Source organism: Pelophylax lessonae, assembly GCF_965119305.1.
Source record: "Pelophylax lessonae genome assembly, chromosome: 3".
Classification (NCBI taxonomy): Eukaryota; Metazoa; Chordata; class Amphibia; order Anura; family Ranidae; genus Pelophylax; species Pelophylax lessonae.
The window spans coordinates 451215702-451238466 of record NC_138770.1 but is presented as its reverse complement, the minus strand read 5'-3'; the positions used below and the strand labels follow the sequence as shown (position 1 = coordinate 451238466).

Genomic DNA, 22765 nt, shown 5'->3' with positions numbered 1-22765 from the left:
TGGAGTGCAGCCGATGATCAACATAAGTTTTTCAACATTACCTTTCAACAGAAGTCGAAAGTTCAACTTCTGGCAAGCGGAAATGGCCAGGGGATTGAAATTCAACTGGTCCTTGCTGAACTGGCTGAATTTCGATCCATCTATGGACAGCTTAACTTTACTTTCTAGGTGTGTTCCAGGTCAGTGACACTATATATTAAAGCCATTGGTTACAGTAACAGGTAAGATTACATTTTCAGAACAAAGTCAACATTTCTCTTATGGCAGATTTCCTTAGTTGTATTTCTACTGCTGAACGGTAAAATGCATACTACATGGTTCACTTCAGGATAGGAATGTGTAGCATCCAGAAACCAGTTTCCTCTGTGTTGCTGTGTGTGTGCTTGTAGCTGTGCTGACCTCTTCTGGTCTGCTTTGTATTACTGAATGCCTTATGCAGAACATAAATTTGGCTTTTCAAACACAAGCACAAGAGACACTATTTGTAAAAAAACAAAAAAAACAAAAGTTACTTTATATCAGAAACATTAAATAATACGAGTTTAATGATTGTTTCTTAATCAAAAAACACTTGTTAATCTGCCAAGTAGGCAGCTTGGGTCAGTAGGTCCTAATGAGGTAGATAAGATTATACACTTCTGCTCATCAGGTTTTACTGGTGGTGTGATGCTGCATTGCAGCTACAAAGCAATGGTTATATGTTTTCAGTTGAGGTTTACTCTTTTTTGCGAACTTTTGATTTTGGTGCTGAAAAATAAAGCAAGAAAAATGTTAATTCTGGAACGATCTAATGTACTTGCTTACTGAATATAGAAATGAGGCACTAACCATTAGGGTTTTCCTGCCTATAGAAGGTTTTCAGCATTTCCACTGCTTTCTTAGCACTGTATCCTTTAATACACTGTTTTTGAAAAGTAAATATAAATTTAGAAAATGCATGAGTAAAAACAGGTATCTGAAATCTTAAAACAGGAATATACATCAGTGTCTTTATATGAAGGTAAACTTCAAGTATATCTCAACAAAACAATATATGCTCATCAGTGTGCAACTAATCAACAGTGATAAAACTAAGAATACATAAAAAATATACAGAATATTAGACAACATAGCAAATTGTGATTATAATGATTGGAAACCAATTTTTCAAAGTGATTGCAAAGTCTCTTTTTTTTTTCCTAAGAAAATAACAAACAAGTTATACTTACCTCCTCTGTGCAGTTGGTTTTGCACAGAGCAGATCCTCCTTTATCTTGGGTCCCTCTTCTGCTCTCCTGGCCCCTCCCTCCTGTTCAGTGCCCCCACAGCAAGCTGCTTGCTATGGGGGCACCCGAGCCGAGTCACAGCTCACTGTGTCCATTCAGACACGGAGCCCCGACCTGGCCCCACACCCCCTCTCTTCCTTGAATGGCTAGGTGATTTTGATTGCCATCAGGAGGGAGAATCTCGGGCAGCTGAAACACTCATGGGCATCGCTGGACAGAGAGAGACCTCAGGTAAATGTTAGGATAAAAAAAGCTTCCGCCTTTACAACTCAACAAACGTGTCATACTTGCAATGGTTTTGCACAGAGCAACCCAAATCCCCCCCCCCCCAGCTGCCTCCAGAGCAAATTGCTTGTTATGGGAGCCCTTGTGCAGGCTCGATCCCGAGCAATGGTCTGTGTGTACATTGACACACACAGTGTGGTTTGGCCCTGCCCCCTTCTCTCTGTTTACTTGCTGTGATTGACACCAGTAGGAGCCAATGGCACCCGCTGCTGCCTCTCTGTCCAGTGAGGAGAGACAAAAGAGAGAGACCTACTGCTTTTGGGCACAGCATTGGATCGAGATTGGGCTCAGGAAAGTTTAAGGGAAGGAGCTGCATGCAGGTGTTTTTTTTTACCTTATTGCAGGAATTGCAATAAGGTAAAAAACCTTCTGCCCTTAGAACCACTTTAAGTACATTGCCAATAAATCCTGGTATGTTTCATGTAAACTTAAAAATAGCTTTGATCATAACTACATTGGAACAAACAAGTGGCCTCAGATCAGCAATAATTCAGAAATTCCATAAAAGCAGCAACGGGGTTATATAGTTTTACTGCATTGTGTGTGTAAAATGTTGGGGGTATTTTCATTCCCTTTAATAAATATTTAGTGAATATTTGCTTTTTTACAAATAGTGAAAACCTAGCCCTTTACTTTTCTGAAGGTTATCTTTAGCTCACATGTTCTACTGTATAACAGATGTTTTTCTTTAAGAGATTCCATCGCACATCTGAGCAATTCAAACTAAACACTTAATGCACATAATACAAAGGCTGTACAAATACAGAGGTTGTTTACAGTACAAACCACACGCTTGTACATCCAGAGATGTAGCTGAAGTTATATGGAAAACTTGACATGTACAATAAAAGTCGAGCTTGGCCCTGCCACCTCCCAAGCCTCTCTATTGATCATTGAGGTCAACCACATTAAAGAACCCATAGAGAGGCAGGGGGTGGCAGAGTCAATTTCAACCAATTTTCTGTGGTCTTTCATCATATGCCCAGTTTAAACTGTCTACATTTTAATACCAGTTTTAACCACATCCAAGAGCAGCTGATATGTTTATGCTTCGATAGCTATAAGGCAAAGTTAGGAAAATCTGAAATCATATGAAATAATATCACTTATATCATAATAGGGTACATTGCCAAAACCTGGCCTGGTCATTGACAGCAAAAATATTAGATCATGGAGGAGCCAAACATCATTGTAGCTCTGATGTGAAATTTCATGTTATAATTAGGTCAACCCTCCATTTACCTTTCTGAAGTTCACAGTTTACTCTTTTGGGAACACCTAAGATTTCACTTTAAGAGAACTCATTGCCTTGCCATTAAAATTCTTGACAGCCTTCTAACTCTCTTATGCGTGGCTATTCTTGGTGATGATCATATTATTGACATCACAGAATGACTTTTGCTTCAATGCTTTTTTATGACCAACGATAAACGATCATTTCTTGAACATGGGAGTTTTGTTACCTTTTTATTTCAAGTAAACCCTGGTTCACACTATAACCCATACGTGAATTGCACAGGAAACGCAATGCATTTCTGTGCAATTCACATGTGATTCAGCATGATGCGATTTGAGCTCATTCATTTTGAATGGGCTCAAATCGACTCAAAGACATGCCGGCACCTTTTTTGGAGCTGCACTGCAACCGGATTGCATAGTGGTTTTGTATCATGCGATTCCAGTGCAGGCAAACCGCACCAAGTTTGCAATACATTTGGGTTGTTGTTTGCCGTTGGATGCAGGTGTCAATACAAAGCTAACACAGTGCGATTGCAATACAGTGCGGGAAACGTGCAGGGATTGTGGCATTTTCCACACCGCATGTGTGAACCAGGGCTAAATTAGAGGGTTTTAGTTACAAACGCAAAGTTTCATTTATAACAGTTAAAAAAAAAAAATTCCGTACCTTAAAATGTTCCCCTGTAGCTGGAATGTCATCTGCAGCCACATTCAAAACTGACCCACATCCACCAAATCGATCATTGTGGCAACCGTATACTACCAATGGAATTCCTAATTCTTTGTTAAGGAATGAAATATGAATATTTTATAGCATTCGGATTCATACATGAAATAGCTACATAAAAATTACTGAGGGCATGCTCTTGCCAAGTATCCCATTGAAGCCTAAGGACCCTTTCACACGGGCGTTCCGTTTTTTTTTTTCTCCGATCGGTTCATTTTTTTTTTTTTAACAGACACGGATGACACATTGGAGTGTCCGTTCCGTATGTCCGTTTATCATCCCATCCGTTTGCGGATGATAAACGGACATAATGTATGTCTATGTAAATGCAGATCTCAAACGGATGACACCACTGACATTTTGCGTCCGCTCCTTTTTTTAAATGGAAGAAAAAATAGGGTTCTCTTCCGTTCAAAAAAACGGAACTGAACAGAACGGACCCAAACGGATGTCAGCGGATGGTCATCCGCTGACATCCGTATTTACATAAACATGCATTGTGTCCGTTTTTCATCCGCAAACGGATGGGATGAAAAACGGACATACGGAACGCCCGTGTGAAAGAGGCCTAAAGCTGGGTACACACTATCACAATCGTCTGGTTTTCTTTGATTGTTAGTAGAAGGTTAGTAATAAATTTGACCTGGTGCAAACTGTAAAAAAATTCTCTTACGACGAAGGCATTTTTTGTGTTGACGTAGGAACATTGTAGCATGAATGAGGGAGTGATGTAATGTACATGTGACCTTGTAGCCATGCCTTTCAGTGCCATACGGTCTGAGTGTTTAAGATTATTCCTTCTCTCGCTGTCGAGGGGGGTGGAACCACTGTTCACTGACATTCATGTCTTTTTGATTGCTATTATGTTTACGAATATTTCTTTGTGTTTATTTTATAGATGTTCTTCCGGGTCGTACACTGCTTCATGATCATGCGCAGTCTTTCGTATCTGATTTTTCTTGTACGAATACAGTACACATTAAAAGAAAATCGGTAGTTCTGTTCGTGTACGAGAAACATTTTGGCGTTTGTTCCTTTGAGAATTTTCGTTTGGGAGGTCTGAATTGGATGTCAAAAGTTGTGTACGCACTAAGCGAACATTGAACGATCTGTCCGAATACAGAATTGTTCGTCCGATTTTCTTAGATAATTTGTACCCAGCTTTACAATGACTTAATATTTGTTACTTTCGCTAATTTAAACATTTTTGTTTACTTTTGTTTTCAGTAGAATAGATGCAGAGTGAGCATTCAAAAAGCATCACTAAAATACATCAAATTACAAAACATATGCAATATTTTAATCGCTGTGTATTATTTGCCAGTGTTTTAATTTCTTTTTTTTATTCATCAAAGTTTTTAGCTCACAGATCTGCTGAAACGACTGCATGTACAATACATTTATCAATTTTGTGGTATTTTGTATGTGAAATTTACAATAACTAGGTATCAATACTGGTAGCTTCTGACAAAACAGTGGTCTGTATCAGGGAGAGCAGAAAAACGTTGCTGTTTGAGATAGACATGCAGTAAAATAGCAGTTCATTAGAAATTTACATTTCTATAACCATGAGAAATGTTATTGTAATCTACAGGTATCTTTCTATATTACAACCTAGCTATTCCTACCTAAAGAGGAACGTCACACCCCCCTCCCCATTTATTTATTTTTTTTCTTATATCCCTGTTTACCCAATGCTGGTTTTCCTCAACTCAGATACTCACCCACCCAGCAGATCCAGCATTTACCTGCTGCATCCCATTTTTCTGCTGATGCCACTAAGGGATCCTGCACCGCCATCTTCTTTTCTATGAAGTCATCAGGAGGCAGCTATCTCTTCAGGTTTGGGAAGCTTTTTTGATGACATGCTGGTTTTATGATGACATGCTGCTTGGCCGCCCTTCTCCTCCCGTCTGCTATGAATAAGAGTGATGCATATCCAAGGAGTCACCAGGAGCAGGGCAAGTAGATTTTTATGTTGTTGAGGGGGGAAAGGTATGAGGGGAGGAAAGTAATCTTGATGTCGATGCCCACAATATCAAAGGAGACTTGCATTGTATAAATGTACTGTAATATAAAAAATACAGAGGGGTTGATTTACTAAAACTGGAGAGTGCAAAATCTGGAGAAGCTGTGCATGGGAACCAATCAGCTTCCAATTTTTTTTGTCAAAGCTTAATTGAACAAGTTAAAGTTAGAAGTTGATTGGCTAAAATGCACAGCTGCACCAGATTTGGCATTCACCAGTTTTAGCAAATCAGCCCCACAGTTTTGTAAATATTTCTTCACTGGTTAGTTCTGACTGCTAATGCTCTGTAATAAGTTTCACGTACTAATTCTGTCATTACTACTAGACCGATTAGGGAGTTAAGAAGATTACAAAAGCCTTATCACTTAATCATTCAGTACATATGCACAGCACGCTTATTTTGCTTCTTATGCATGTCATTCATATCTTATTACATGGGACATACCAGTCCAATGAGAAGGATACTGAGTAGACGCAGAGCCCCAGCACACATGATGCATGGTTCAACTGTCACATATAAAATGGTGTTTTCAAAAACCTGTGCCGAATTCTTGTCATTCTTCCTGCACCAGTCCAGAACCTGATCCACCGCAACCATTTCTGCATGGCGTGTAGCCTGTAACAGAAAAGAAGTTTAAAATCAGAAACACATTATTTTCCCTGAGCTTTCAATGCTGGCAAATTTACCAATGAAAATAACCCTGCAAACAATTACATCAACCCAACCCAACTACACATAAAAAAATATGGTGACCTTTGAGAATATAAAGCAGGTTCCAAAACCCATAGCAATGAATCAGAATACTTTATATAATTACTCTACTAATGAACTGCTGCAATCTTGATGGGCTGCTTTGGGTAACTGTATTATTATCATTACTTAGGCTAAGACAATTGGGCATTTTATTAAGGAAAAGAAAATTGTGCATACTAAAGTAATCCATAGCAACCAACTGCTGATCTTATTCCAGTTAAGCGAAATCTGATTTGATGCTAAAAGTTACTGCACTTTACACTGCATATTAAGTCTGAATGTGTGAGTCAAGCATACCTACTTCAGATATAACGGGAAACAGAAAAGAAAGCATAGAAATAGTTGGCATTTCCATAGCAACCAAACAGATTCTGTCATCTTCTCGAGCAGTGTAGAACATTAAAACAAATATCTGGTTGGCATGGTTACCAATTTTCATAAATGACTGTAATGTATATTTGAGCTATTAGAGAAAATGAAGAATTACTATGTAAACTAAAGGAGCAAATAGGGGTTTGTTGAAAGTTGCATGTGAATTTACAAAAAGATAAAATCAGGAGATAATCTGTTTTACTATTCTTAAAGTGAACCTTTCCATTTCCCAGTCATATAAACACAATGGTACCTTGAGCAGAATCCACTCTCCATCAGCTGAATTAAATGTCATTTTCCTAAAATGCAAAGCCTAAAGGGCCGTACACACTTGACGAAAATCGGACGAAATATCCTCAGATTTTTCTCTCTCCTGCTCAGCGTTCATTACCGTTTTTAGTTGACAGTGCATAAATAGTCACTAAATTTCTCGTCTGATTTTTCTTTTTTTGGCACATTTGTTCCTAGACTTCCGGGTTGTCAGCAACTTCAGATCATGCGTGGTCTTTCGTATCCGATTTTTCACGGAAGTACTGCATACACATTAAACGAAAATTGGTCGTCTGGGGACAGACGATAAAAATTTTGGTGTTTGTCCCTCCGTTTCTTTTCGTTGAAAATGTCGGCATCGGCTGCTGAAAGTTGTGTACACACTAGGCGAAAATCGGACGATTTTACCTCGGACAGGAATTTTTTTCGGCAGATTTTCTACTAGTGTGTACCCACTTAAGCAGACTAAATAACTCTGCTACTGGTGTCCAGATTTTGAAATGCTGTCAAATGTCAGCAGCTAAGCCCTCTCAGACTCCTGATATGTGCCGAAAGCAGTCACAGCACCAAAAAGAGCAGAGGTAACTTTGATATGCAAGGTGTGACAGAAAACATGGCTACAACTATGCAAGAGTAACAATGGCAGCACCCAATGGGTGAACAACTGGGTCTGTGGGGGCAGGATATGCAATGTTCAGTTATATAAAATGTTAATGGTTCACACTTGGCAGTTATTTTACTCAATTCCCAGGAAAGAAGAAATGTAAAGAAGATGAGTAACCTAAAGTGACTGGCCTCAGACGACGCACAGAGATGAAAAAAATCCTCCTACATATGTTGTACCTGTTTATCTGGCGCTGTCTTTCCAGTACATCCATTAAAAGTGCAGAATTTACACAGGATCTCTCAGCTCTGGAAAGCAGGGGCAGAGAGCTGAAATTACATCAATGATAAAAGCTCTGAGAGCTGATTGGAGGAAAGGGACACACCCCTCTTCACACAGCACACAGGAACAGAGATGAGGCTGTCAATCAGCTGGAGTTCCCTCCCCTGTCACGTTTTTTCTCTTGGTGTCAGGAACACTTGTCTCCAGTAAGAGCACTAAGTGTAATTTCTGTCCATGAGTCACTTCTGACAAGTACACACTATTGAGGGATATGCTTTGCTCATATTTCACGTCTGAGGTTTACAACTACTTTATTTTTTTTTGGGGGGGGGGGGGGGAGAGTATGTTTTGAACCACCAGAGCCTACAGCAACCGCATGTATTGAATTTGCAGGCCCTGCTTTTTGTTTTATATTAGAGTTGTGTATTTATCATCAATTGTTGCAATTGATTGGCTGAAATGGTGCATTTATTTAGCAAAATGGAAGTTATTATAAACCATTGTTGTCTCTTTTTACTTCTGCCAAATTAGTTTTATGGTAATGATTGGGAAAAAATGTTTATACACTTCTTCACAATGTATATATTAATCATTTGATAAAAACTAGGCTACAATGCAAAATATAGTAAAACTAAGCACCTAGCTAATATATCGCTGTTTAGGGGCAAAACAAATTGTCATAAATTAGCTGCATGTATTGTTTATTTTCCACTGTCTTGTACTAATCACTTGAGCTAACATTAAACACTGCAACTTCAGATAAGGTAAGTTAAACATTTAAAAAACATTTATTGTCGCACACTCCTTTTTTACTGAATGTTCCTTTCCTTGTAAGAAATCATTTGGCAAGAGCAATGGCGCTTTTCCACTGCATGGAACCGAACAGTTCGGCTCGCTTTTGTGCTTTTCCACTGCTGGTACCGCATGGTACGGTGTAGGAACGGTTCGGTACAGTACGGCGGCGCTTTTCCACTGCATGGAACCGAACAGTTCGGCTCGCTTTTGTGCTTTTCCACTGCTGGTACCGCATGGTACGGTGTAGGAACGGTTCGGTACGGTACGGCGGCGCTTTTCCACTGCATGGAATCGAACGGTACGGCTCTCTAAAACAGTACCACCTCGATTGTGGTTCCAAGAGGTACCATGCCCGGTACCATATCCCACAATCCTTTGCATGCAGTCACTACTAGCCACTGATTGGTCAGAGAATCCCACCCACCCAGTTGTTATCCCACCCACTTAACTTTAGTACTACTTTAGTGGAAAAGAAAACCATACCATACCGTACCGAACCGAACCGTTCCAACACCGTACCATGCGGTACCAGCAGTGGAAAAGCAAACCGGGGCAAGCAGGGCCGAGTAGAGCTGAGCCGGTACTTGCAGTGGAAAAGTGCCACAAGAGTCTATGGTGCATACTAGAAGGTCCAATCAAGCTGAATCCCCTAAAGTGTCATTAAACCCACATCATAAAAAATTATCAATAAATGCTGTACTACATGCTATTCATACTCAGTCAGTCACTAGGGGATTATTTTGTGTATTAATGCGTTATTATATTATATATAGAAACGTAGAAAAGGGATGGCAGAAAAAAGACCAAGTAATCATCAAATCAGTCCATTTTTTGTTTTGTTTTCTTTTTTTTGTTAGTTTTTTTCTTTTTTTTCCATTTAGGCTCCTTTCACACATACTGTACGTTTGTCCGTTTTTCATCCATCCGTTGACGGATGAAAAACGGAAATCAATGCATCTCTATGTAAAAACGAATGACAACGGATGATCTTCCGTTAGCATCCGTTTTCATCCGCTTCAGTCAATGTCTGTTTTTTGGAACGGATGAATTCCCTATTTTTCATCCGTCAAAAAAACGGAGTGGACAAAAAAACGGATGTAAACGGACAAATGGTCCGTTTTTGCATTGGTAGTGGATGTAAAAAAAACGGATGAAAAAAACTGATACATTTTGACATGACTGAACGGACCGTATGTGTGAAAGAGTATAGAACTATGTTTGTCCCAAGCATGTTTGAAGTAATTTACTGTCTCACTACCTCTGCTAGAAGTCTATTTTAAGCATCAACTAACCTTTCAGTAAAATAATACTTTCTAAGATTAGTTTTGAACTTTCCTCCAGTTAGTTTGAGGTCATATCCCGTGCTCTTGATTTTGGATTCATATTGAAAAAACTGCCCTCTTGAATCTTATTTACCCCCTTGATGTATTTAAAGGTTTTAATCATGTCTCCCCTTTCCCTTCTTTTCTCCAGATTGTACATATTAAGTTCCTGATATCTTTTCCCAAAACCTTTCACCATTTTTGTTACTCGCCTCTGGACTCGTTCTATTTTATCATCATCTTTCTGTAAGTAAGGTCTCCAGAATAAGACACAGTATTCTAAATTAGGTCTCAATAAAGATCTATATAGGGGAATCAGAACCTGTCTCCTCCTACTGGAGATCCCTCTAGTGATATAAAGATCTACAGGTGCATCTCATAAAATTAGAATATCATCAAAAAGTTAAATTATTTCAGTACTTTAATTCAGAAAGTGACTCATATTTGATATAAATGCGTTACACACAGACTGATATATTTCAAGCCCTTATTTCTTTTGATGTTGATGATTATGGCTTACAGCTAGTGAAATTCCGAAATTCAGGATCTCAGAAAATTAGAATATTACAAGTCCAAAGTCAGCACAGCCCTCTATCAGGAGATTCTAGAGCACTTCATGCTTTCCTCTGCTGACCTTATGAAGATGCTGATTTAATTTTCCAGCAGGACTTAGCACCTGCCCACACTGCCAAAAGTACCAATACCAGGTTTAATGATCATGGTATCACTGTATTTTATTGGCCAACAAACTCGCCTGTCCTAAACCCCATAGAGAATCTGTGGGATATTGTCAAGAGAAAGATGAGAGACACCAGACCCAACAATGCAGATGAGCTGAAGGCCGCTATCAAAGACACCTGGGCTTCCATAACATCTCAGCAGTGCCACAGGCTGATCGCCTCCATGCCACGCCGCATTGATGCAGTAATTTATGCAAAAGGAGCCTCGACCAAATATTGAGTGGATACTATACTGTACATGGACATACTTTTCAGTTAGCAAATATTTCTGAATTAAAAATCTTTTTTTTTTTTTTTTTTTTTTTTTATATTAGTCTTCTGTAATATTCTAATTTTCGAACATACTGAATTTTGGGTTTTTACTAGTTGTAAGCCATAATCATGCACATACCCATAACACTACATTTTTATTTTTTTAAGAGAATCTTTAACAACTTAAAACATTGAAGGTAAAAGCGTAAAAACTCAAGTATTTTAAATGCTTACTTGCAGCATTTTTCTTTCCATACAATTTTTTACCCACTTGCAATGTGCATTGGAATTTCTTAGAAAATGTAATTCCCTAGCACAGCCCCCTACTTCCTAGGACAAAATTCAATTCCCTCGCACAGCCCCTTCCCTCTTTGCACATCACAGCCTTCTCCACTTTTAGAGTCTCCAAATTCTATCTGGGCTGGCCTTCATAACCATTTATATAGCAGCTGGGGGGAGAAATGAACACAGTGGAGTGACACCCAGAGTCCGCTGGACCTGCTCTCATCACATCCAAGATGGTGAAGTCCAGATTAATTCTCATGGCTTATGAAGGCCTACACAAAGGGGATTTAAAGGTAAATAATGTGCAAAATGTATACATTAAAGCTTTTTTTTTTTATATATATTAAAAAAAGTCAATACTCCTGCTTTGGAGTCCCTAACCTCCTCATCTGGATTCCCCTGTTGACACTCTCTGCTCCTTCCTGCTTGTGACCCAATACCAACCTGTGTGCTATAGGAACACCCCCATGCGGATATGCTAACAAACTAGGCTGTGCGTCCATAGGCACACTCCCCACTTCCTCCACGCAGGATCAGGAGTCTATGGCTTCTGCCTGTCTCTCCTATGAGACAGCACTATATCGCTGACAGGACTCAGATGAGAGTTGGGGGTGGGGGTTAGAGGAAACAGTTATTGGGGAGGTTTTTACCTTAATGCAGGAAATGCACCAAGGTAAACTGTTAGACTTTAGAGCTACTTTAAATGAATATAAAATATTATTGGAAGACTTTTGTTAAAATCTGGGCAACAGGGTTTCTTTAAGCCGTCCAGCATAATTTCATATCCATTCAGAGGAAACCCACAATCTTATGCTATAAAAACATATTTACAGTCAACATTATCTAAACTTACATTCTTGGTCTCATTAACTTCATTTCTTCCTTGTCCTACAAGCTGATTGTCATATACCATGAGACATCCAACAGGGACCTCACCATTGTCCAAAGCATCTTGGGCCTAAAACAGAAAATATATAAATGACAATTCAATTAAAACAAGTAAACCCCACCTCTCATACTCCTAACTATAATTTTCTTTAGTCTGCACATGTCTAATTACTTCTTTGGAGACTTCAGTAAAATCTGTGCCACCATTTTAAAGTAGATGTCATGAGTGACTGTCTTCTTCCATGTCTGAGCTGACCCACCAATGATATATATGCTATATGAGATCTGGTGCTTAGTGCTATTTATTACACCTTGCCCTAGCTTTAACCTGAACAGCGCCAAACTCAAGTTGCTGCAGCCATTACAAAATAAAAATAATGACTATGACTACATGTAAATAAAAAATACAAAAAGAAGCTCTTTGTCCTGAGTTTTTTGGGATTCTAAACAGAATATGTGAACAAGCACCTACAGTAGAGGTGCCAGGTACATAGACCTGGGTTCATCTTACAAAGCAGGGTTTGTCCATAAGTTCTCTTTACTGTACCTGTGTACAAACAGGAAAATTAATTGCAAACTGTTCTCTTTAACACATTCGTTGGCCATAATTTTAGGAATATCTGCTTGCTATTGCAAAGAACCAATAGCAAGTTATGTGGTTCCAACTCAATACATAAAAACATACAGATATGGTCAAGATGTTTAGTTGTTTGACCACACATCAGAATGGGACGAAGTGTGATCTAAGCAACTTTGACTGTCAGCACTATATATGGTTGTTGCATTAGATTCTAGAGTTTGCAGAGGATGAGAAAAGAAGCCCAGTAAGTGGCAGATCTGTGAATAAAAACACTTTAAGGAGCAGAGAATGGCCAGTGTTGTGTAAGCTGACAAGAAGTCAAAAACTGTTCAAAAAGGAAAAAAAACACAAACGCACTCTATACCACAGTAATACACAGACAGGCATCTTTTCTTTAAAAGTACGGCAAACCAAATTTGAGCAGGACGGACCACAGCAGCAGAAGACCATGCATGGTTCCATTCTTGTCAGCCAAGAACAGATAACTGAAGCTAAGCGGCCACGAACCACTAAACACAGTTTCTCTGATAAATTTCTGCTTTCTCTTTAAAAGACAGGGTAAGGTTAAAATTTGGCAGAAAAAATGAATCCATGGATCTATCCTGTTTTGTTTCATTGGTTAAGGCTGGTAGCATATTATTGATGCTTTTAAGTCAGCATGGACCAAAAGGTAAATTTCCAGAACTTTGTTGAATCAATGCCATGAAGAACCAAGGTTAATCTTTAGGCAAAAAAGGAAATTCCCAGTACTGGGAAAAGATGAGACACTACATCAGGCACAGTAAAATAGCAAGTGATTGGGCATTATATTCCTGGTAAACAAAGACAATATGATAAAATGACCCATGTATGAAACATTGGTAAAAATTCATTTTACCCCCTGGACCCAGGAACTCCACCAGCTGGCTGTAGCCCGGTCCAGTGCTCACCATTTCTGGGGCCCCTGGTTTCTGCCAAATCCGTTCTGGCTATTACCGGGTTAACATTCGGCTGTGCCTTTACAGGGAGTGCAGAATTATTAGGCAAATGAGTATTTTTGAGGATTAATTTTATTATTGAACAACAACCATGTTCTCAATGAACCCAAAAAAACTAATTAATATCAAAGCTGACTATTTTTGGAAGTAGTTTTTAGTTTGTTTTTAGTTTTAGCTATTTTAGGGGGATATCTGTGTGTGCAGGTGACTATTACTGTGCATAATTATTAGGCAACTTAACAAAAATCAAATATACAGTATACCCATTTCAATTATTTATTTTTACCAGTGAAACCAATATCACATCTCAACATTCACAAATATACATTTCTGACATTCAAAAACAAAACAAAAACAAATCAGTGACCAATATAGCCACCTTTCTTTGCAAGGACACTCAAAAGCCTGCCATCCATGGATTCTGTCAGTGTTTTGATCTGTTCACCATCAACATTGCGTGCAGCAGCAACCACAGCCTCCCAGACACTGTTCAGAGAGGTGTACTGTTTTCCCTCCTTGTAAATCTCACATTTGATGATGGACCACAGGTTCTCAATGGGGTTCAGATCAGGTGAACAAGGAGGCCATGTCATTAGCTTTTCTTCTTTTATACCCTTTCTTGCCAGCCACGCTGTGGAGTACTTGGACGCGTGTGATGGAGCATTGTCCTGCATGAAAATCATGTTTTTCTTGAAGGATGCAGACTTCTTCCTGTACCACTGCTTGAAGAAGGTGTCTTCCAGAAACTGGCAGTAGGACTGGGAGTTGAGCTCGACTCCATCCTCAACCCGAAAAGGCCCCACAAGCTCATCTTTGATGATACCAGCCCAAACCAGTACTCCACATCCACCTTGCTGGCGTCTGAGTCGGACTGGAGCTCTCTGCCCTTTACCAATCCAGCCACGGGCCGATCCATCTGGCCCATCAAGACTCACTCTCATTTCATCAGTCCATAAAACCTTTGAAAAATCAGTCTTGAGATATTTCTTGGCCCAGTCTTGACGTTTCAACTTGTGTGTCTTGTTCAGTGGTGGTCGTCTTTCAGCCTTTCTTACCTTGGCCATCTCTCTGAGTATTGCACACCTTGTGCTTTTGGGCACTCCAGTGATGTTGCAGCTCTGAAATATGGCCAAACTGGTGGCAAGTGGCATCTTGGCAGCTGCACGCTTGACTTTTCTCAGTTATTTTGTGCCTTGGTTTTTCCACACGCTTCTTGCGACCCTGTTGACTATTTTGAATGAAATGCTTGATTGTTCGATGATCACGCTTCAGAAGCTTTGCAATTTTAAGAGTGCTGCATCCCTCTGCAAGATATCTCACTATTATTGACTTTTCTGAGCCTGTCAAGTCCTTCTTTTGACCCATTTTGCCCAAGGAAAGGAAGTTGCCTAATAATTATGCACACCTGATATAGGGTGTTGATGTCATTAGACCACACCCCTTCTCATTACAGAGATGCACATCACCTAATATGCTTAATTGGTAGTAGGCTTTCGAGCCTATACAGCTTGGAGTAAGACAACATGCATAAAGAGGATGATGAGGGCAAAATACTCATTTGCCTAATAATTCTGCACTCCCTGTATACCATGAGTTGCCGTCACTTTCAGCAGATGTCATATCCTGTATGAAATGAATTAGTCCCTGAAGAAGCCACTTTATGAGGATTTATACCTCGGTGAAACATGTAGGACCTATGTGATCCATATCACTGTTTATCTTCCTTACTATGTTTGGATATGTAACCTCTTGCCCAATTATGTTTTTAACATTTGTATGTGTACATTGAATTAAAAGATCTTCTTTTATAACTGTTTTTTTTGTTACAATTTCTTACCAAATTCACAGACCATATCATTGCCCTTGAAAATCCCATGCTTTTAGGGAGGTGCAGATCTGGTAGCCCTCCAGCCCTTGGTTTGGTCGAGTGCAAAGGCTGCCCCTAACTCCTTTTATTTATTTTTTGTCCATGTATGAACTAGACATATGCCGGTTTTCGGTAATTCGATATATCGCGGTATTGCATAGCCACGGTATTGTTATTGTGGCATTTTTAAAATACCGAGTTTCTCTGTCAAGTCTGCCTGACTTGTGAATTGATACATTTCAGTGAGCTGGATGACTCATTCACTCACACAGCTAACCCCTTTCAGCATTAAGTCTCCCAGTTAACTATAAACAAAAATGATTACATTTGTATCTTTTCCTTCCCTCTGCCAGGGAGAAAGGAAGTTTAACCTCTTAAAGACTGGATCTTTTTCTGACACTTGTTGTTTGCAAGTTAAAATCAGTTTTTTTTGCTAGAAAAGTACTTAGAACCCCCAAACATTTTAAATATTTTTTTAGCAGAGACCCTACAGAATAAAATGGCAATTGTTGTAATATTTTATGTCACACTGTATTTGCGCAGCAGTCTTTCAAACGCAATGATTAGACTTTAATCATTTAATAAAAAAAAAATCGTAACAGTAAAGTTATCCCAATTTTTTTTTTTTGTTACACAGAGAATCGTGAGAGAATCGTGATCTTTATTCCAAGCTAAAAAATCGTGATTCTCATTTTGGCCAGAATCGTGCAGCTCTAATAAATATATACACACACGCATAGCAGCCCACATTACATTATTATATAGCCATCAAGCAGTGTCTACAAAAAATGCAGAAAGCTTGCCAGAGCAGGAACTGCAGGTTAGTCGTATGGTGCAAAAGCAGGATGGATTTCAAGGCCACTGAATTTTAAAAAAATGCTGCATGCACCTTTTTTCTGCGGAAAATGAGGGCATAGCAGCCCGTTCAAATCAACGGGCTGCTATGCCTGTGCAAATGTGGGCCGCCAACCCGCATACATGTGAACCACCAACCCGCATACATGTGAACCACCAACCCGCATACATGTGAACCACCAACCCGCATACATGTGAACCAGGCCTAAAGCAATAGTAAAGTCATTTATAAACAACACCTCCTTCAGGTTTAACCACTTCTTGACCACAAGGATTTGCCCTCTTAATGACCAGGCCATCGGATCGGAGCCGAGCGCCAGGACCAGTTATCACCAGTTAGGCCAGACACTGCTTGATGACCTATTTTAGGCCTGGTTCACAGAGTCTGTACTGACTGACTATATAATAATGTGCATAAGTGAACCAAAGCCCCTAAATTCAGCAATGAAATTGAAGTGAGGTGGAAATTTAATAATTTAAATTTAATAATAGAATACCGTGATAATACCGTATACCGTGGCAAAACCTTAATCAATTAATCGCAGCATGAAAATCTGATACCGTCACAAGCCTAGTATGAACACGGAGGAAAAATTACATGCATTGCAAATCTGAATAAAGTAAGTGAGCGTTAAATAGAGAGGTGTTAAATGCCTTTTGCATTTGTTCCTACCATCTGAAAGGCCTTCTCCATCCAACTTTTCATCTCTTCAGTCATATCGGGTGGCTCCTCCAAATATTGGGTTGTATCCATCTGGACTTCTTTTCACAGCAATACCACTGAAAACAAATCAGAAAAATAACAATTGTATGTCCAAATGCAAAAACCTCCCATATAATGCTAAAAGCCAAGGGTAAGCATTTCCATTGTTTTCAAGATCTGCTTCTAACCATGGAGCAAATCGTTTCCAAATATAATGGGGTTGATTTACTAAAACTGGAGAGTGCAAAATCTGGTACCAACCAATCAGCTTTAAGGGTTTTAGTGTAAAAGCTTAATTGAACAAGCTTCATTTAGAAACTGATTGGTTACTGTGCAGAGCTGCACTAGGTTTTGCACTTTCCAGTTTTAGTAAATCAACCCCAATGGGTCCTAGCAGTGCAGAAAAGCGATTGTTTAAAGAACTTTCACATCACAGGTGGGGCCAGCTTCAATGATACCACTAAATTGAAGTAAGCCAGAACAGATCATACCAGCTGTCAGATGGACTTACACTGCCTTGCAAGAGTCAATTATCTTGGTTTTTAGATCCATGCTATGCGGCTTAGTAAAAGCCTATAGCAGTTAGGGGTAAACCAAAGCCTTGTACTCGTGCAAATGCTCCAATACTAAAACCGATACCTTTAAGTCTGCGATTTCATTGTGACTTGCATTTGCTTCTGTTAAAGGGTAACTCCACTTTCATGGGGAAAAAAAATAGCAAATAAAGAATAATAATAAAGTGTATACAATTGTGACACAAAACATATTATAATTGAATGTTATTAAAATGACCTTTCCTTTTCAATCTGTAGCCGCTGCAATTTTCTGAAAAAGCAATGCGATTTGGCTACCTGGAGCTGTTTTGTATACAGAATGTGTACTGACCACACCCCAGAAACATAACTTCCTGCTTGTGCGATTGGCTCGCCAACTTTCCCAGAAGGCTGCCTAAGATACAAGTCAGATTTCAGGCATCCCCTGCAACAAAAATGTCATTTTTGGTGAGATACTCCCAATAAGAACACGTCTAAAGGGATGCAGGCTCAGCAGATTTCCCTCATTAGTGCTCTGCAGCTGCACAGCTGATTGATAAATATGAAACCACTCCCATTAGACCAACTTGGCACAGAGGAACAAACAGGGATTTCTTCAGAATAACAAAAGATAGCAATCTGCAACAAAGGTTGGGATAAACCTTGCAATGTACATAGATCACCCAGAGGGGAATGTTTTTGTTTTAAATCAAGTAGTAAGCTGCAATGAAATCGAATGTCCAGATCTCACTTATCTGCGGCTTTGAAATTGTGCTGTAGTAGCATGAATTTAAAGCTGCATGCAATATCAATTTCAGTGCACTGCTATATATATATATATATATATACATACATATATATATATATATATATATATATATATATACACACATACAGGGCTTTTTTTCAGCGAGAACGTGGGGGAATGCAGTTGCGGCACCTCCAGCACTGAATGTATTGTTGTAATGGTAAGGGGTAATGGGGTGTACTGGAGGGTCGATTGATGCGGACTGCTGGGGGATCTATTGTTGCTGGAGGGGATCTAGTTTTTCATTGTAGTCTATTGTTGCTGGTTTGCTGGGGGGCAGGCTTATGTTGTTAGGGGTCAATTGTAGCTGGAAGGGATCTGCTGGTTAAGGGAGGGGTCTATTGATGCTGGCTGTTGGGAAATCTGTTGTTGCTGCTCAAGGTCTTTTGTTGCTTAGGTGGCATTTTTTCAGGGGTCCATTGTTGCTGGAGATGCTCTATTGTTGCTTGCTGCAGGGGGTCTATTTTACTGCTAGGTGGGGGTGGAATCAAGAACGGTTGCTCAGAGGTGGATAGGGGTGGAGACAAGCATTGACTCACAAAGGGGGAGTTCCTGCACCTATTCATTAAGAAAAAAAGCCCTGTATATATATATATATATATATACACACACACACATATACACCAGCCACTTTTATTAGGTACACCTGTTCAAATGCTTGGTAACAAAATCTGCTAATCAGCCAATCACATGGCAGCAACTCAATGCAATTAGGCATCTGGATGTGGTGAAGACCACTTGCTGAAGTTCAAACCAAGCAGGCATTGTTGTTGGTATCAGGGGGGCTGGTCTGAGTATTTAAAAACTGCTGATCTACTGGGATTTTCACAAACAATAAAAAAAAAAGGGAAAATATCAATTGAGCAGCAGTTGTGTGGACAAAAATGCAATACTGATGTCAGAGGAGAATGGGCAGACTGGTTTGAGATGATAGAAAGGCAATAGTAGCTCAAATAATCACTCAATACAACCAAGGTATGCAGAACACCATCTCTGAACACACCACACATTGAACCTTGAAGCAGATGGGCTACAGCAGTAGAAGACCACACCGGGTGCCACTCCTGTCAGCTAAGAACAGGAAACTAATGCCCCGTACACATGTGCAGATTGTCGGCCGAAAAGATTCGGCCGATTGTAGGCTTGTTAGTATGATGCTTCCGAAAGCCGACAGCGCACTTTCGGCCGAAAAGAATCTGTCGTGCAAGCATTAAAATTTTTGTATGCCGACACCAGAGCGGCCGATTGTTCGCCAGTCAATACAGAATTCGGCCGACAGACAGCAGATTTGCAAGACTGGGCATGCTCAGAAAAGAAAAAACACAGGGAAAGTTAACCATTACATGACATCACTTCTGCAGTCGGCTGTAGTCGGCGGACAAAATTCTTGTGCAGTCTTTTGCACTTTTCAACAGACACCGACAGCCCGGGGACAAAAGACGGCCGATCTGCACGTGTGTATGAGGCATAAGGCTACAATGCACACAAGCTCATCAAAATTGGACAATAGAAGATTGGAAAAACGTTGCCTGGTCTGATGAGTTTTGATTTCAGCTGCGAAATTCAGATGGTAGGATCAGAATTTGGCATAAACAACATGAAAGCATGGGTCCACCCTGCCTTGTATCAATGGTTCAGACTAGTGGTGGTGTAATGGCGTGGAGGATATTTCCCTGGTGTTCTTTGGGCCCCTTAGTACCAATTAAGCATTGTTTAAATACCACAGCCTATCTGAGTATTGTTGCTGACCATATCCATCCCTTTATGACTACAGTGTAGAGTCCTCCGCGGGACTGTTTTATTAAACCCGCACCCGCTGAATGTATGACCAGGACCGCCCGCACCCGCAATGTTTGTGTCCACTCCTGCGGTTTTGTCCTATACGCACTGTATAAGACTACCACCTCTTCTGAGCCAACACCATTTCATAACATCAGTGGAGCCATCACTTCCCTATTAAATATTTTAGCCCGCTGGATGTGCCCTAATATGTACTGTAGCTTCTGCTACATACAGAACTTCTCTATTATTAATATTTTAGCCCGCTGGATGTGCCCTAATATGTACTGTAGCTCAGGGCTTGACAAACCCTGGGCGCCAGGTCACATTGGCGACTAGAATTAGCGACCTGGTGCCTAGGGTGCACTGCAAGAGATGTCCTGTCCCTTTTGCGTCCCCCCCCCCAACCACTCACCGAGTGCACGGACTACCGCGCCGTACGTAAACTGAGGCCGCGGCTTTTCGGCCTTCTTCAGTGAGAGAACGGGGAACTGGCGCCCTCTTGTGGTGGCCGGGAGTTTGACAAGCAGTAACTAATGGCTGTTTCCCCTGCCTGTCCTCAATGCCTGTCCATCTCCTTCCCCAAGAGGAGATCAGAGGGAAGTTTTTGCAGGCTTCATCTCCCTGTCCACTTACCTTTGCTTAAAAGGTAAGTGGACAGGGAGTGTGTTTTTTTTTTATTATTATTATTATTCATTTATTTTTTTTAATTATTAAAAAAAATAATTATTATTTTTCTTTTTTTTAATTATTATTAATAAAAAATTATTTTTATTTTTTCAATTATAAAAAAAAAATGTATTTTTCTATTTTTTTTTCAATTATTATAAAAAAATTATATATTATATAGTAATATATCATTTTTTTTTTTTTTTTTCCTCATCGCCATGCCACAGCCGAAGGCCCCTTTCACACGGGCTGTCTGATCAGGTCTGCCTGTCAGTTTTTCAGGCAGATCTGATCGGACCCTTCAGTCTCCTCTATGGAGCAGTAATCTGCCGCCATCTGATCCTGTCTGCCAAAAACAGACGGATGGTGGTTCTATTTTCTATCCATCCTGTGGATCGGATCAGATGGCATCGGATGGAAACAGACAGACAGTCTGTTTCCATCTGATTGCGCTATAAAGGAGAGCGGGGTTCTAGTCGTCTTTATGTGTAAATTTAGTATGTTATTTTTTTGGAAATAAAGCTTGGTTGTTTGTTAAAAAAAAAAAAAAAACTAACTCCTAACTTTTTTAGCTGGCTCCTAGATTTCAGGAAAATTTGTCAAGCCCTGCTGTGGCTTCTGTTACAAACAGAACTTCCCTATTATTAATAGTTTAGCCCGCTGGATGTGTATACAGTAAGCTTTGGCTACTTACAGAACATCCCTGTGCTGTAATACTCGATGTACCACGCTGAGCCAATCACGGCAAGTTGTGTATTCTATTATTGCATACAAAGCCTGCTCGGATTGGCAAAGGTTGTATAAGCCCTCCTCTCTGACTCAGCCAATCCGAGCAGGCTTTGTATGTATTAATAGAATACACCGCTTGCCGTGATTGGCTCAGCACAGGGACATTCTGTAAGTTGCCAAAGCTTACTGTAGTGTATACACATCCAGCGGGCTAACATTTTTAATAGGGATGTTCTGTAACTAGCTGAAGCTACAGTACCTGGCGTATAAGACAACCCCCGATTTTTGGGGTATATTTTTTTATTATAAAAAAAAGTTGTCTTATATGCCGGAAAATACGTTACACCAAATTGCACTGTTCCCTGCGGGTCTCCACAAAATGTTTTGACTCCCACCCGCAGCAGAGGTAAAACCACCCACACCCGCAAGATTTGCATTGGGTCCCGCGGGAGCCCAAACCCAATGCAGCCCTCTACAACAGTGTACCCATCTTCTGATGGTTCCTTCCAGCAGGATAATGCATCATGGCACAAAGCTCAAATCACCTCACCACTAGTTTCTAGAACATGACAATGAGGTCACTGTACTCCAATGGCCTCCACAGTCACCAGATCTCAGTCCTATGGAGCACCTTTGGGATGTGGAATGGGAGATTCGCATCAAGGATGTGCAGCCAACAAATCTGCAGCAACTGCATGATGCTATCATGTCAATATGGACCAAAATCTCTGAGAAATGTTTCCAACACCTTGTCAAATCTATACCACAAAGCATTAGAGCAGTTCTGAAGGCAAAAGGGGGTCCAACCTAGTACTAGCAAGGTGTACCTAATAAAGTGGCCAGTGAGTGTGTATGTGTGTATGTGTGTGTGTGTGTGTGTGTGTATATATATATATATATATATATATATATATATATATATATATATACACACACATATGTGGTCTTTTTTATCATTCCCTGCTCTCTTAAACAAAATGTAACAACTACTACCTCGTCTCCGGATTATTTCTCTATTCTCAGGTTCTCTTCCACGCCTCCAATATCTCCCATGCCTCTCTCCTATTTCCTGTTTCTGCGTTCCACGCCTCGTTCTCGTTGTTTCTCCTTCCACATTCTGAAAATATAAAAGGAAAATATTTTATCATCCTGCTTG

General features: G+C 40.0%; 1 protein-coding gene across 1 annotated transcript; it reads right to left on the bottom strand.

Moving 5' to 3' along the window:
* Nucleotides 1-555: 555 nt before the first annotated feature.
* On the bottom strand, nt 556-22707 carry ADAT2 (adenosine deaminase tRNA specific 2). The gene is made up of 7 exons (XM_082248927.1): nt 22603-22707; nt 17062-17150; nt 12075-12179; nt 6011-6161; nt 3457-3563; nt 829-901; nt 556-747 (listed from the first exon to the last, which is right to left on the bottom strand). The coding sequence occupies exons 2-7, from the start codon at nt 17140-17142 to the stop codon at nt 716-718; spliced, it is 549 nt and encodes a 182-aa protein (XP_082105053.1). The 5' UTR covers nt 17143-17150; nt 22603-22707; the 3' UTR covers nt 556-715.
* Nucleotides 22708-22765: the final 58 nt, after the last annotated feature.

Coding starts and splice junctions, on each gene's coding strand:
- ADAT2 (XM_082248927.1), bottom strand. CDS start 17,142: ATGGATACAACCCAATATTTGGAGGAGCCACCCGATATGACTGAAGAG. Junction 12,180..17,061: donor TGGAGAAGGCCTTTCAGATG/GTAGGAACAAAT, acceptor TTTCTGTTTTAG/GCCCAAGATGCTTTGGACAA. Junction 748..828: donor TAGGCAGGAAAACCCTAATG/GTTAGTGCCTCA, acceptor TTTATTTTTCAG/CACCAAAATCAAAAGTTCGC.